This window comes from Sceloporus occidentalis, unplaced genomic scaffold, assembly GCF_023333645.1.
Source record: "Sceloporus occidentalis isolate IW3139 unplaced genomic scaffold, rSceOcc1.0.p SCAF_138, whole genome shotgun sequence".
NCBI classification, from domain to species: Eukaryota; Metazoa; Chordata; class Lepidosauria; order Squamata; family Phrynosomatidae; genus Sceloporus; species Sceloporus occidentalis.
In genome coordinates, this window is record NW_028317118.1 from 177,771 (window position 1) to 193,636 (window position 15,866).

The 15,866-nt window shown below is 42.1% G+C and overlaps 1 protein-coding gene across 1 annotated transcript in view; it reads right to left on the bottom strand.

Moving 5' to 3' along the window:
- Positions 1-419: 419 nt before the first annotated feature.
- LOC149281118 (acetoacetyl-CoA synthetase) overlaps positions 420-15,866 on the bottom strand; it is a 48,726-nt gene continuing 33,279 nt past the window's right edge. The window contains exons 11-18 of the mRNA XM_089499650.1: positions 12,348-12,412; positions 11,332-11,454; positions 10,796-10,909; positions 9,819-9,944; positions 8,535-8,604; positions 6,986-7,044; positions 2,877-3,079; positions 420-903 (exon numbers count right to left, since the gene is read on the bottom strand). Of these exons, the coding sequence (XP_089355776.1) occupies positions 766-903; positions 2,877-3,079; positions 6,986-7,044; positions 8,535-8,604; positions 9,819-9,944; positions 10,796-10,909; positions 11,332-11,454; positions 12,348-12,412 (898 nt within the window). The 3' untranslated portion in view covers positions 420-765. The remainder of the gene's footprint in view (positions 904-2,876; positions 3,080-6,985; positions 7,045-8,534; positions 8,605-9,818; positions 9,945-10,795; positions 10,910-11,331; positions 11,455-12,347; positions 12,413-15,866) is intronic.

Genomic DNA, 15,866 nt, shown 5'->3' on the forward strand with positions numbered 1-15,866 from the left:
AAAAGTCAAGGAAACACCTTGAATTCTGTAACAGGTTGCTGACCAAACCAGCTGGGCCCCAAGCAGCATGAAAAATATACCTTTTGGATTCCAACTTTCATAATCCCCCAGTCACCATGACCAGTATTCTGGGAGAGATGTAGTCTTCCAAAGCAATTTTTCATGTTCGGAGGGTTCATTGCTGACTTTTGTCAATTGAGAATGCACCCTCAACACATCCATCTCCGGCGACTAGATACTGTGAGCAAAGAACAGTAATAGCAGTATGTAACCTATGCTCTAGGGAGGCATTTGCCTGCCATTTTCTAATGTTTCCATTGATAAAAAATTCCCCAAAGGCTCAGGACACAGCCTGAAACCTAGACCCTTATGCTAAATTAAATAAAACCCTACCGCCCATGTGACAGTTGCCCTCTTCCCTTCATTTACCTTAATTTTAAAGATAAAATTAAACCCAGAAAACAAGCGTTTAGTATACATTATAAAAAAATTCTGCACCCAGTTACCTAAAAGGAGGGAAAGTAAGCTCTTCTTGGCTGGAAGAGCACTGTCGATATGCCAAAAATTCACAACGCTGCACTCCTACAAACAGCCTTTTTCATGAAGCACTTGGCAATAAAAACAGCATTTCCCTTTTTCAAAAGAAACACTGTCACTTAAATAAGTTTCTTTCGCATACAGCATCCATGTACATATTATATATACAATACAAAACCAGACACACATAACACACAAACATCAAATGGTTGGAAAAGGCAGATTCCTTCAGAAGTTCTGGAGCTCTGGAATGTTTCGGTAGAGGTCCAGTGCCTCTGGGTTGGAGAAGATCCCTCGCTGAGCCACTTCCTTCCCAGCAATAACCTGTTTGACAGCCACTTCAACTTTCTTCCCATTTATTGTGTACTAAGAAGCAAGGAACAAAAGACAACAATGAAATAGCACCCAGGTTACTACAGACATAAAAATCAGAAGTTGACTACCATTCATTGACTCAGGAAAAATGCTGTGCCCACTCATACTTGCACATTCGTTCTCAGATAGATTCACGGGTACGAGACCCATTAAGATAGTCTGCCCCAAGAGGTTTATAGATCCAGATGGATTCCTGGTGGCTCTTGGGGAGCTTCTTGCTGCCTTGACAGGCAATCCTGTCCTGGCCAACCTCTGGATTGGTGAAATGGCCACCAATGATTTACAAGTGATTTACAAGATGTGCTTTTAACTTTCAGTTTAGACTTACAGTTGGCCCTCTGTATCCACAGATGCTTTATCCACAGATCTGAGCATCCGTGGCTTGAAAATATTAAATATATATATATAAATTCCAAATAGCAAGCCTTGATTTTGCCATTTTATGTACAGGACACCATTTTACTATGCCACTGTATTTAAAGGGACATGAGCATCCATGGATTTTGGTATCCACGGGGGGTCCTGAAACCAAACCCCATTGGATACCAAGGGCCCACTGTATTTTTATCTTTCGTCACCTTATCGCTCTGTGATATCTCTAGCTCTTTTGTTTTCACTAGTGCTGGCTGCTGTTGCAGTGACCAGCTCTCACTCTCACTTGACATAATGAATTGTATATATATCTGAACTCCGAGGCATGTCACTCAATGGGCAACCAAACATTTATCTTTGCTCCATTGTGCTTTTTACCCTCCATGTTCTGCAGACTCACAGACGTTGTAATGGACTGCTTCTTCAGCCTTCCAAAGATACCAGGGTTTCCCCAAAATCAAACTGGGAACTGTAGTCTGATCAGACTGGCCTAGACTTCTGAGATTCTTAACCACAACCACCACCACCTACAGATAAGAACTACAGTTCCCAGACATGAGGGAATGTCTGGTTGGGTTCTATGGTTTAAGGAAGAGATGAACACAATACATTAAACCTTCATTGGGGCACAGCTACAGGAAGGGAACAAAATGAAGTCAATACCCCCAAATAAGAATTCTGCCCCCTCCATGAAATTTTCCTTTGGTCCTCAAATGGATCACAGTAACTCAAAACGTCAGTTGAGCCTTTAGAAATACAGTTTATGCATCCGAACGAAGGGGATGGGCAAATGTGAGTAGAAGAGAGAACATAGGGAATATGAACACAGCAAATAGAACAGGTCTAGGTGTGAATAATTTTCAGTGCTTCACATTCTGAAGTGCTAGACATTTAGGGACAGAAGGAAAATTTCACTGGGGGCAGATTTCTTATGAGAGCAATGCTCTCATCCCACTCATAACCATAACCCCTGCCTCCAATGCAGCATTTTAAGGCAGGTTTTATTTTAAAAATCCAAGATGTGCCAGGAGCTATTTTTGCAATATACCTTGAATAAAACTGCCAAAACATTCTCCCTCTTTGTCTTCCTGCCAGACAGATACACTTAAGATTGCATCTTAGGGTACAATTTCCTGGTTAAGCTACTTCTGGAATGCCAAGGCCGAATAAATAAGCCACCTTACAATCACTGAAACATTTGCTTTTGAGATTTGAGAGCAGCTGTGTTTGTTTTTAAAGAAGTCATCTTGCCTGGACCATGGGCCACCATCTTTGGTTTGTGGGGAAGACAGGCAGCTTTTAGGTTTGATCAAGAAGCCATTTGGTATTTACTGACAACACCCAATAAGTTTCAATCAACACAGCTTGGTTGTATTTAAAAACCAAATACAGATCTAACCAAAGTTTTTAGTTAGATTTGTTGTTGTTTTAAGAGGAAGGAAAAAAAAGAAGCTTATTCAAGAAGGAAAGCATCGCTAAGCAACACAGACAAACTATTTATAAAACTTTATCAAGAAAAATTAGGCTTGAATTTTCAGGTATGTGTAGGCTTTGAACAGAGAGGAAAGAAGAAAAACATTGCTTTGACATACCGGAATGCCTTCAGTTTCTAAAATGAGGCTGGGAACATGCCGGGCTGAGAGCGCAATCCGAATGGCTTCCCTAATTCGTTTCACCAAATCTGGACTGAATGCCTGGTTGGTGGCCATTTTGAGGAAAAGGATGACCCTTTCTTCGCCATCTTTGTTGTACTGAGGGACACAGAGACTGTCGGACACTTCCTCAAAAGCTTCCACTAAAGAAACAAGAAAGCACTGCCATAAGACATATTGAACCCCACAAGCCCCTGGACAGAGAGCAGTATATATTGATAGTAAACCAGACCATGGTTGCTCAACTTTAGATCTCCAAGTTGAGAAACCAAGTTGGTTGGCTACTACTAACTCATGGCCCTGAACACACCTCTGAAGAATGACCAATTTCACCATTAGGTAGTATGAAGCAACCATCTCATAGAATCATAAAGTTGGAAGAGACCGCAAGGGCCATCCAGTCCAACCCCATTCTGCCAAGCAGGAAATCCAAATCAAAGCATCCCTGAAAGATGGCCATCAAGCCTCTGCTTAAAGACCTCCAAGGAAGGAGACTCCACAACACTCCAAGGGAGTTTGTTCCACTCAGATGCAGGGGGAACTTCTTAACATGGAATAGAGCAAGGCACCATCTGTTTGTGCATTATAGCTAACATTTACTTACTACTACTACTTATTATTAAGCTTTATTTTTATAGCGCTGTAAATTTACTTGTCAATTTAGAAATCCAAAAGTAGTTCACAATAAAAACATGTACACTAAAACAGTGGGTGTGTGCATGAAATGACGGAACGACAGTGAAATCCGTCAAGTTGTTCATTAAAACCTGGCCTAACACAGTTAAAATTAAGACAACCAACAGGAATATTTCTAGAATTCAAAGATATAGACGTGTTAGTCTGCAGAACAGTATGTAGAGTGGTCTTGGAGCTCCTTTGAGACTGACTAAAGAACGAAGTTGGCAGCATGAGCTTTTGTAGACTTAGGTCTACCTCCTCCAATGCATTTCTAGGTAAATAGATAGGTCTTTAGTCAAAGGTGAAACATCCACCCCACCCTATCTTCAGTGGAAAGATCATTTTGCATTGCAATGACCACAACAGAGAAGGCCCTCCTCTGTAAAGTGATGAATGGATGAGCTTATTCAGTTACAGGTGATACACACATTCTCTCTCTCTCTCTCTTACATATATATAACTCCATCCATCCAACCCTTCATCCAATTTTGATCCCAACTAGAATAGGTCCATAGTGATCAATGGGATTTCTCAGTCACCATTTATGCAAGTCACATTGACCTCAACAGACTGATACTAGGATTAAAGTGATTTAGCCTAAATTTTACATGTGCGCATATGCGGACACACACACACTTTTTTTAAAATCACTGAACAGCATTTCAGACAAAGCTCTTCTAGAACCTAGAAAGATACACTTATTTATCAAAATAGCCAGCAAAATAGAAATATTTGACTAAAAGCCTTATTCAGAGCAGCTGAAAAAGAGGAAGCCAAAACTTCTTGCCGTGATATTTGAGAGAAAGAAAAGATTTGATCTATAAAACCTTAAACAGTTTCAAGATAAGATGACTGAAAGTACTCTTCCTCTCAATGCGCCTCCTCAGCATTTGAGATCTCCAGTGGAGACGGTTGTGAGTCCCACAGCCTTGAAAGGCTAGGCTTGTGAGTACATGAGAGGGCTGTTTCTATAGGAGCATCTTGGTGCTAGAATAACCTGCCAAGGGAAGTCAAGTTGGTTACATCACTGCTGAGCTTCTGGCAGACGATTCTAACAGTATTATTCTGTCTGGTCCTCCAACCTGGTTTTAACAGAGCTATTTTAAAAGGTTTTAATTTACTGTAATTTTAAGTGATATACATTTTATTGTACATGGCTTTGGGAGGCCTGCTGGGCAGAAAAGAAATTAACAAATACAAATAGTACTAAAATGTAAGATGATTACTCAGTGTTGTGTATGCATCTTGCATTCAGATAAGTTGAAATACCATCAGAACTATTTCCTGGATCACACATGTGGCATAAAAAACAGACTCTAAGATCATAAATGAGCTTGTATTTCTCAGCTTTCCCTTCCCCATCAATCCCAAAAAGGAAAAGGAGGAAAGAGCCATATAACAGAGAGAAAGAAAACAAAGGGGTGTGTGAAATGACACAGGGTGAAAAGGAAAGGCCATTAAGGTTCAACCGCTGCCCACACAAGGAAGACAGTATGACAGCCAAACAGTGCACCAATTCACTCAGCTCCAGTTTCAACACCACTGCTGCTCCTCTCACTTCTATACAGTGGTTCCTCCACTAACTTCACGGACCTGTGCTGACAACCTCTTTGTGCACCAGCAAGAATTATGGGAGTGGAGATCAATCTAAGGAATCTATTAACAATGCTTCACTTGAGACAACCAGGGCCTGTGTTTTGCCTCTCTCTTGGAAAGAGCAAGTCACAACAGCTAAGGGATTGCTCATGCCAGATGGTTCAAGACAATCCTCAAAATGCAAGCTTCATTACACAAATGCCATGATCGTGGAAGATGAGGCTGGCATTGTATCTCCAAGGTGATGCTTTCATTCTGCCAAGCATTATTTCCTTTCCTTTTTTTTGTTAAGGTTCACAAAATATCTCTGTGCTCCGAGAGCCATTCTTGGGAGCATCAGCTTGGGATAAGGTTTTACTCCAGGCCTTAAAACACAAGTATCTAGACTGGATTTTTCTCCCTTGTTCCCATCTCTCTGTCCTCTGCAAAGCTCGTGTGTTCTCTTAAGCAAAGTTGCAAACAACCCTATTAGAATTAGGTGTCATGCAGAGGTTTTCAGAGTGCTAGAAGACGTTGGTCCAATTCCTTTGGGCCCCATTTGTCCTGGGCAAGGTGGGGCCCAAGGTGGTTTGCGCACCTTTTCAAGCTGGCGCCTGTGGTGATCTGGGTCTTCTCTGGCTTCTCAGTGCTCTTGCTGGAGTGGGAGATCATGTGGGCTCTGTCACTGCCACAGTCTTCTAGGACCCATGAGGTTTCCCTCTGGGGGCAGGGGGGGGTGTCACTCAAGTGGTGGGATAGAAAGTGAGCAACCACCCCCTGCTGCCCTCTTAGGATCTCTGGCCATAGCTGCAGTTTCCCAAGCCACCAGCAGCCAAATCCAAGCCGGGGGGGGGGGGGGGAGTTGCTGGAGGGTTTGCAGTTGGTAGGGCTCCCGCTAATACAACCTCTGGGTTCTGGAGTGTCTCTGAGACTCCTGGACCAAAAGAGGCTGACATTGGGTGGCTGCAGCAATGTGCCCATTTACCTCCCCCTCCATTGGCCCATTACCATCCAGAAGACTCTGCTGTTCTCCTGCCACAGGAGGGGGAAGATTTTGCTAGTACAAGTGGTAGGCTTCTTCTCCTTCTTTGGCATCCCTGCGTCACAGCTTCTAATCTCAACATCTGTGCCTCCAGAGTAGAGAAATGTGAAAGCGGAGGCAAGGGAGAGGAGAGAAGAGGGAGGGAAAGAGAAGAAGGAGAACTCTCTCTTTCTTCTTTTAAGGAGACAGAACCAGAGAAGAAGAGAGTAGTAGGAAGGCCAGAGACCAAGTGGTGGGAAACAAAATAGTGATCGGAGCGGCCGGAGCAATGAAAAGACGTAGCATTGGAAAAACGTGTCCTGCTTGGAAGGTCAGCAGGAAACACACTGACCTTCATGGGAAATCAAAACGTCTTTTTTATCCTTCCTGCCTATCAGGAGCAAGTGGGAGGAACAACCTGTTCTACAGAATGTTTCACCTTTCTCTGCTGGGAAAAGGAACTAAGAAATGCATGTGAGTGACAGTAAATAAAAGTGCTGCTCTCACACCATCAGCACATTCATATGGCCGAAAACATGAGAAGGAATTTTATTGCATAGGACAGGGCATAGGATCAGATAAAAGGGCATCTTATCCAAGTTCCCATAAATCCTATAGTCTAGCTTACATGGCATGATTACTATGAAGCTAAGAAAGGGATAATCCTGCACACACAACCTCCTGCTTCTTGAAGAAAGACAAGAGTACATACGAACTCAGTGAAAATTACAATTCAGGGCTGGGAAGATGAGAGGATGAAATGTAATTCACTTACCTATGTTATAGATCTCAGAACTTCCAAACCTGACGCCACTTGGATTCAGTGTGCCATCGCTGAAAAAGGACAAGCCCCAGAGAAAAACAAATCATTAAGATATAATCAAACTTTGATGAAGACGTGAAAGCCAACGCAATTCATCTTGATCCTCAATAAGCCAAATGTGTTAAAATATGCAGCAGAAAAACTGTCCCTAGGCTAGGATTTAACAGTATTACAAGATCTTGTTATTCCATCACAATTCATACAACATAAAACCAGGTTTTCCAAAGAAAAGAATATGTATGTGCTATAAGTCTAAATAGGTTTAACTGTTGCAGTTTAGACTCAAGGAAATCTGGTAGTTCAACAGGAGGATTAAACATGACACCTGGATATGGCAGGAGGAGCCATCATAAGCAAATGGGGTAGAACCAGTTGTTGAAATATTCAATGAAGTGGTACTGAAAATGGATGTCTTGTGCAAAGTTCTCCCCCCATAACATTTCAGCAGCTGTGCCATTTGCCTGCTAGCAAAAATAAGGAATAATGGTAGGGTGTGCACAAAATATATCAAGTCTCCATTAAAGTAAATGGGCAGGTGAGGATAAATCTACTCTATACCTTCATATCTAAAGATACATCAGGCCCAAACCTCTGTTTAAGGCAAGGGGGGGGGGGGAGAGATGCTGATAAAGTGCCTGCTTCCCCCAAAAGAGGCGTGACAAGCTTACTGCCAAATTAAACAGGTAGTCAACTTGCATATACAAGTAAATACTGTGCATGTTTTGTTTTGTTTTTCATTTTTAATAACCAACAAAGGGGGACTCTGCAGGGGGGTTAAATACTCTCCCCACACAACTGCAATCCTAGTTAAGATCACACTCTCCTACCCCCAGCTGTTTTATCCCCAGGAAAGTAGTTCCCACTGGTGCCACATTTCCTTGTACCGCCCCCACCCCATTACAATGACTCTTAATGCTTCTAAAACATGCACAAGGCAGTAAGGTGTATAATGGTTTGCATGTTTGACTACGACTCTGGGGGGGCCAGGATTCAAATTCCCACTTAGCCATAGAAACCCACTAGGTACCCTTGGGCAAGTCAATCTCCAAGTCTTAAAGGAAGGCAATGGCGGCAAACCCCATCTGAATCAACCTTGCCAAGAAAACCATAGGATACAGTTGCCGTAAGTCAGAATTGGGCTGAAGGAACATAACAACAAAACCTGCACATTGAATTCCTTGTATGTAATTGACAGAGGTAGCTTGACCCTCAGTGGGTAGTAAACACAGGAGCTTTGCTTAACATCATGAAGAATTTGAAAGTTCATAGCAGTATTTGGAAAAGAAAAAAAAAACCTTTGTTCTGACCTTGGGAGAAGCATAGGATGCCAAAACACAGGCAAGAAGTGTTAGGAGGAGGAGAACGGCCTTATGGTCTCAAAAATTCAAGCCAGAAAACTGAGTTGAATTGGCATCCCTTTGTCAATAAATGCACAGCCAGTGATGCTTATTAATATCTATGGCACACCTTTGTTCATGGTTAGGCCAAAGGGATGGCTTACCTACGTCCAAGCATGACAATGCCTCCTGTCTTAGGGTTGATTCTGCAGTAGTCACCGTGAGCCCAAACACCTGCCCAGGGAAAGCCACAAAGGAGGTTAATCATGTCATTGAGGATTATCAGACGGGAGACAGGAGCAAAGCTCGTCCTTATACCGTCTATGACAACAATCACACAAAAAACATTCAGTCTTGATGCACTGATCCTGTCATAAACCTGTCAGTGAAGTGGAACTACATTAACGGTTTCTTTCATTAACGCAAAAGGAAGAGCAAGGAGCAGTGAGGACAATTCCACCTCACTGACGGGACAATGACATACAAAAATCTTTCACACGATCACAGTCATTTGTGCTTCCCGGACGGGACAACGTCCAGATCAGCACTACAGCGTGCGGGAAGGACAGGACAAGGATGGGAAAAGGATGTCCCATCCCGTCTGATAATCTCCACTGGATCAGGACTCCAGACCTAGATTGCACAGAACTGCCTTAAATATTAACAGAAATAGCTCTTGGCTGAAAAGGTAGACAGGTTGAAAATACATATAAAAAAATACATATAAAAATGTATATGATTATTGTTGTAAACCGCCCTGATGTTTCGAAGGGCGGTATATAAATAAAGTTTTATTATTATATTATTATAAATACAGGGAAGTCGAAGAGTTGTCATGCAATTTAGAGTATTTATCATTTGTCTTTACAATAAATTCTAGTTGCACAGGAGCAGCATCTCGAAACAGGTGACTGAGATAGTGAAGCATGAGAACCAGGGATTGCAAACATTCATCTAGAAGAGGCTAGATAAACAAACAGTGATGGTTTTGATGGTGACTGACTACTATTTACTGAAAGTACATTGACTGCTTCGATGCGGATCAGAGGAAAGGAGTCTGATCTCTGGAACAGGTCAAGCAAAGACAATTTAAAAAACAACAACTCTAAGCTTTTCCAGCAAGTAGCAGTTCTGGAAGATACAGCATCAATCACATGCAGTTAGCTTTTGGGGGTAATAATACTGTCTTCTACGAAACTTGTAACCAATGCACAAACATACATATTTCAAAACCACCATAGTAGCAGATGGAGAAGAGAAAGAAATGGTGGGTAAGCAAGCAGGAAGTTTTAGACATTTAAACTGCCCAATGTACCATTTCAAAAATAAACAAAGCAAACACAGTATCCACAGCAGTTCACAACTCTTTTGTTCAACACTAGTTCTGTAGGCTTTATCAAAAATGTGAAAAACTCTTTTAAGTACTCAGAAATTCCTTCAGTACAGACCTGGAAATCTTGAAAAATAGGCCTTCCTGTATTTGCTTCCATTCTCGTCATTCCAAAAGTGTGTCGGCTGGCAAGGCATGGGCTTCGTACAAACTAACTCTCCACTTTCTCCCCAAACTGGCTTGCCTGTTGATGGGATTAAAAATATTATTTTTTTTCACTAGCGCTTCGAACACAGAACAAGTATTTATCATGCAACTGGTCTATTTATCACTGTCTACATGGGTGATTTATCCCAAATTTGCGCTGGATTTGCTGCATCCTGTTTACATGTCACAGGGCTAAAACCCTGAATTGGGTTTTACGGTCTTCATGATGCCCACGCCTGATTTGGCATTTCTTCCATCTAAGAGAAAACACCAGCAGTTTCATAAAGTTTTTTCTTTGGACTACAACTCCCACAATCCCAATACCATATCAGCTGGGGGATTTAAGAGCTGTAGTCCAAAACAGTAAATTTCCCAAACTGTGGATATATTTTTTTTAAAAATGAAAGAAGATTTTGACCTGGCACATAAAAAAGCAAAATGAGCATGCCATGCACATGTGGTGCTACCACTGAGAAGTCTATTTCTGGTCACCCTCACCCTCATCTGCAGTGCAGCTCGAAGCAAGCCTGTTTCTACAGAGAGGACCCTCTCAAAGCAGAGGAGGACAACCTGTGGCATGCCAGATGTTGCTAGACAGCATGTCACATCAGTCAGCACAGCCAATGATTAAGGATAATGGCAGTTGTAGTCTAACAATATCCAGAGAGCCACAGGTTCCTCACCCATGCTGTAAGGCTTTCTCTAAATATATTTATGTGCATCAAAACAGGAGCCACCTGGGAGCTATAAACAGTGAAGGGTGGAACAGAAGACCCTAATCTGCCTCATGCTTCTGAAGTTTTCTGTCCTGCTCAAAATCTTTCTGTTGCTATCACTGTTCCGATCTCGTAAAAAGTAATGTGCGTTCTTGCAGAGCTGTGTATATACCTTCATCATTCCAGGCTTCCACAGCCATTCCAAGATTTCGTGCCTGGATCTCGCCTTTGTAAACTGGGATGGACACGTTCTGTCCCATGAAGCAGGAAATTATATCCGTACCGCCTTAAAATGGGAAAGGAACAAAGAAGGAATCGCATCAGCACTTCTCTCAGAAAGACCAAAATCCTATCACTTGCAAGTAATAAATCCATATCGTTCAAGAGCCATACTAGAAGGCTATCCACATGCTTGGTCCACACATATACATAATGGTGGTAAGGGTCTGCTCTAGAATGATGGTTCCATGATCTCAAACCTCATAGACTTGGAAATGTCACCCACACAACCTGTGACAAGACCCCTCTCTTACTACCATTAAATTCCTCCTTAGTTTTTCCACAAGCATTTGATATGCAAGCACCCCATTTCCTATACCCTACTACAAGTCTGAGAAACCTTTAGTCCTTTAGACATTCTGGACTACACCTTACATAATCCTTCCTTCACACATCCAAAGCCGAGTCTCAATCTCTGCCAAACACTACCTGAAATGGATCCAAGAAGGACGTTGCTCTTTATGTGCTTGTAAACATATTCATAACTTTGGGGCTTGAGCGGTGAACCAGTCGACAAAATCGTATGGAGGGTCTGGAGGTTATGTGTTTCGCCTTGGGAGAAAGCACCAAGCAAGAAGCAGGATTACTTCAAGTACAGTCATAATTCAACCCTTTCAGAGTAACCAATTCCCCCTTTCATTTCTCTTGTCTCCTAGAAAACTCACCATCTCAAAGCTGAGAACAAAAGAATGAGAAAAAAGCAGGGAAAAAAGCAAAGAGGGAGTAGATACAGAAGGGAGTGATTTTATATGACTACAGACCCTAGAAGTTTCTCAGCCCACATGCTCTGGTTGCTTAGACACGCAAAGTATTTATGACCATGCACTGCAATAGATGGAAGAACAAATGGAGAAGCCTAGGCTAAAGAATTCAGAATGAGTATGGGCATGCAGGGAGACCCTAGACACTTAAAATCCCCATTTGCTCTAACAGTCACACCAGAAGCTTATGGTGTCTCATTGGCACTTTTAGACTCTCTACAGGCTGGATCTGCCGGTTGGAAAATCAAACATTCCTACCTCTAGGGTATAGCATTAGTGGTCAGAGAAGACAGTAAGATACCCTTCCTTATGCACCTCTTGGCCTCCCAACTGTGAAAGCCAGTGGCTACAGAGGGGGAATCTTCTCTCACCAAGGGTGGGACTTCTGGGACCCAGCAGCCGAGAAGCAAGCACTTTGGGCTGACTCAAGACATCTGTTTTTAAAATAACTGAATTATTTCATGGGGTATTTCTCAGGAGTTTTAGGAATGAACCATGTGGCCCTATCCTGGGCTCCATAAGTGCAGGAGAATCAGTGCCCACAGGTGTCAACCGTGACACATGTGTAAAGGAACAATTCTGTAGGAACAATGTTGTTGTGGGACAAGCTGGGATTAAACGGAAGCAGGGGGCAGGGAGACTCCAAACACAGAAGAAAAAATCAAAGGGTGTCTTGACACTTACATGGTTTAAGGTTTTTCTCTTCCAGCACTGCTAACCATTTGGCACCTGTCCCAAGGATGGTGATTCTACGGTCCAAAGGAATTATTATTATTATTGCTGTTGTTATTATTATTATTTCATTTATACCTGCCTCTTTCCATGAGGTATTCACAGTGACTTACATACATGCCCCAATCAGCTGTATATTTCAACAAATGAAGCCGAAATATGCATCCAGGCATGCTGTCATCTCTCTCTTTAGGATGCTGCAACTCAACATTTCTTAAGCGAACCAACTACAGCTTCTTGTTGTGTCTGCACTGGGAACCTAGAGTTATCAGGATCAGAACAAATATCAAACTGGCGACCACAGATTCCCAATTTAGACTTAACAAGTTAATTAACTGACTAAATGTTCAACCATAGCATGCCAAGAAAGAAAGCCAAAGTATGCATATCCAGCTAGCCCAAAATGTCAATCAAATGTATGTTAGCAGACAAAAATGGAACCCTGTGAACATCCATGTCCAAAGAGGGTGAAATAAGAATTTACAATAATTTAAAACATTATCTGAGAGAACATGGTTCTAAAAAAACATGCTTAATACAGCTAACGTCATCACCCTTGAACAAAGCCAGCAAGAAGGCCTCCCTTCAAGAGGTCATTCAAAATAGGAGTGGGAACCACAACCAAGAGAATCTCTTCCCAGAAACCTATATAGCCTTATCACAAATGGCAGTGAAGCCCAAAGGAGAACCTTCAAACTGGTACCAAAAAAAGGAGCAATTTAAGTTACTGAAAACATCCCAAATGTTATTCTCAAAAAAAGAAAATAATCATTTTTCTCCAAAGTAATTTGCCATACAGTGACTTCTGGCATTTAGAATACTTGGCATACATTATCCCATTAATTCTGTACAAATAACCCCATAGAGACAGTTCAGTATTAGTTACTGACAAGAGGCTGATCCTAAGAGAGAGTAAGAGAGAATAAGAAAGAGTGAGAGAGTTTCAACCTGCCAAGAGAGGAATCTCAAGACAGAGGTGATGGTTGATTTGGCAGGTTCTGCAGTTGAACGTTTAGTCCATGAAGCCACTTCAGTACTTCTTAGCGTCTACGGTAAATCAGCAACATCTAACCCAGGCATGGAACCAGACTTGCCCCTCACCCTGGAGCTACTACTCCACTGAATTTTCTACCGCAGACATGGTGTAAAAGCTGCATTTTCCTTTGAAAACAAGACATACACAGAGTGTACACCTTGGCTTGAAAGCAGAACTGCATTTCCAGAAGCCTCTTCATATGCCACGTTTCAAAAGAAAAATGTGGCTTAAGAGACAACATAGTAACAATGTGCAGAACCACAAAATGTTGGACCTGTGGACCGTGTGATACCCATCCCAGTCTAAATGGGACATTTTGGCCCTCACTAAAATTTCACTTCAGACTTCAGGGTGCTGCTGTATTCTGGCTGCTGTTGCCCTTTTATTTCATTTCAGACTTCAGAGTGCTACTGCATTCTGGCTGCTGCCGCCCTTTTATTTAGACAGAAATGGAAGTGAAGAGGAAACAAGGAGGTTTTCAGCTTTCATGCATTTATTTAGCAGTCATTCTTATGAAGTGGCAAGAAAGAGGACGACTCCTCTGTGATAAAACATTACCACGCGACCATTAAGTGGTTTGAAAAACCTGTCCTGTTCTCTCTCACCCCAAAGCCACTCCAAACTGATGACTGTTCACCTGAGTCCAAGGATAACCTTCTTCAAGTAGCTCAGCTCTGTGTAAACAGCACTTCTGCAACTGATAATTGCTCATGGCACAATAGAAAGGGACCGTGTTTGCAAATGTAAAAGTAAGAAGTCATTTCCTTCTCTGCAGCAGCAACTCTGTAACTATTATCACGGGAGTGTAGCCTGAGAGAAGCCATCTTGAAGACCCAACTTTGCAGAAACAACTGTCTCAAGCTTCCTACAGCTGTGGCAGACAACTTTCCTGAGACAAACCAACAACAGCAACAAAACAGAGATGTATTCCAGTCTTGACACCCAGCAGGATTTACTGTTGGCCTATAAGAAGTGAACTAGATGTCAAAACGACTAAACCGAACCTATCGTACTTTGGATTATGGGAAGACATGAAACATTAGAAAAGACGATAACGTTTGATAAGGTAGAAGGCAACTGGAAAAGAAGACTGTAATACATGTGGATTTACTCCATCAAAAATGCAACAGCCCTGAGTTTGCAAGACCTGAGCAGGGCTGTTAATAACATGTTCACCTGGAGGTCTCTCATTCATAGGGTTCACCATACGTTAATTTATTGGCAATTAACAACAAATAAGCAACATTGTGCTTGGGGTTGAGAGTTCCCAAAAAACTCTAGCCTCATCTACACTCAGCAATACCCAGAACGACATGGGCCCTGTGTACAAACTGGTGAGCTTGCCATATGTCACAGTATTCTGGCCAGTGATCCTGGATTGGACCAAAAAGAGTCACTGTGTGGTTAAGAGAGTTGGACTAGGATCTGGAAGATTCAGGTCCAAGTCTACACCAAGCCATAAAATTCATGGGGTGACATAGGGCCAATCACTCTCAACTTGCCCTACCTCGCAGGGTGGGGTGAGGAAACAGCTTCATAAACTGCACTGAGCTCTTTAAAGCAAAAGTATAACTAATGATATTAAAAAATGAGGCTGAAACCAACCATTTTAGAAGTAGTGCTGCCTTGATATGACAGACTGCCATGCCTTCACAAAAAATCCTCTGGTTGCACAACCTGCGTTAAGTGGATAGATTATACATGCATAAAAACCACCCATAGTAAGGAGTCAGGATCAGAGTTGCCCACTCTATTCAGAAATTTCTTTTCCATCTACAAAAAGTGAGAACAGTTCAGAGCAGAAAGGTCAGGGAATGCTTGGGATGTGTGATAGTAACTCACACATATCCCTTCTCAATATCACCTCTAGGCTCAATACAAGTTCATCATGCAATACTCTTCCTCATGCTTGTTATTTATTAATTTAAAAAAAAATAGCAGCCACAAGGGTCCTGGACTGGAACTGGGACTGCAACATGAGCAAAGAGCTTTGACCATTTTCCTCCAATATCATCTCCTCCCCAAAGGTGCTTCCGCAGCAAAAAACAAAGTCAGCAGAAACAGGCGGCAACAAGAAAACTGCATGTGAAGGAAGGGACTGTCTCATATATGCACCTAATGGGTTGGGGCTGCCTCCCCACTCCTGGTCCTTGAATTTCTAAACAAAAAAGAAGCCCAGGCAAATGTCTGCTATGAGATTAACATATTGTCTATTCAGGGCCTCTCAGAGGGGGAAGTGGTCCCTAGTTCCTTAAAGCAAGAGTTTAGAAAAGTTAACTTTTTTGGACTACAACTCTCAGAACACCCAGCTTGCATGGTACACTAGCCATGCTGGTTGGGCAATTCTGAAAGATGTAGTCAAAAAACAAACCTTTCAAATCCTTCCAAAAGCTTAAGCCACATGACATCTTGAAGGTACTGCGTGTTTTTCACTT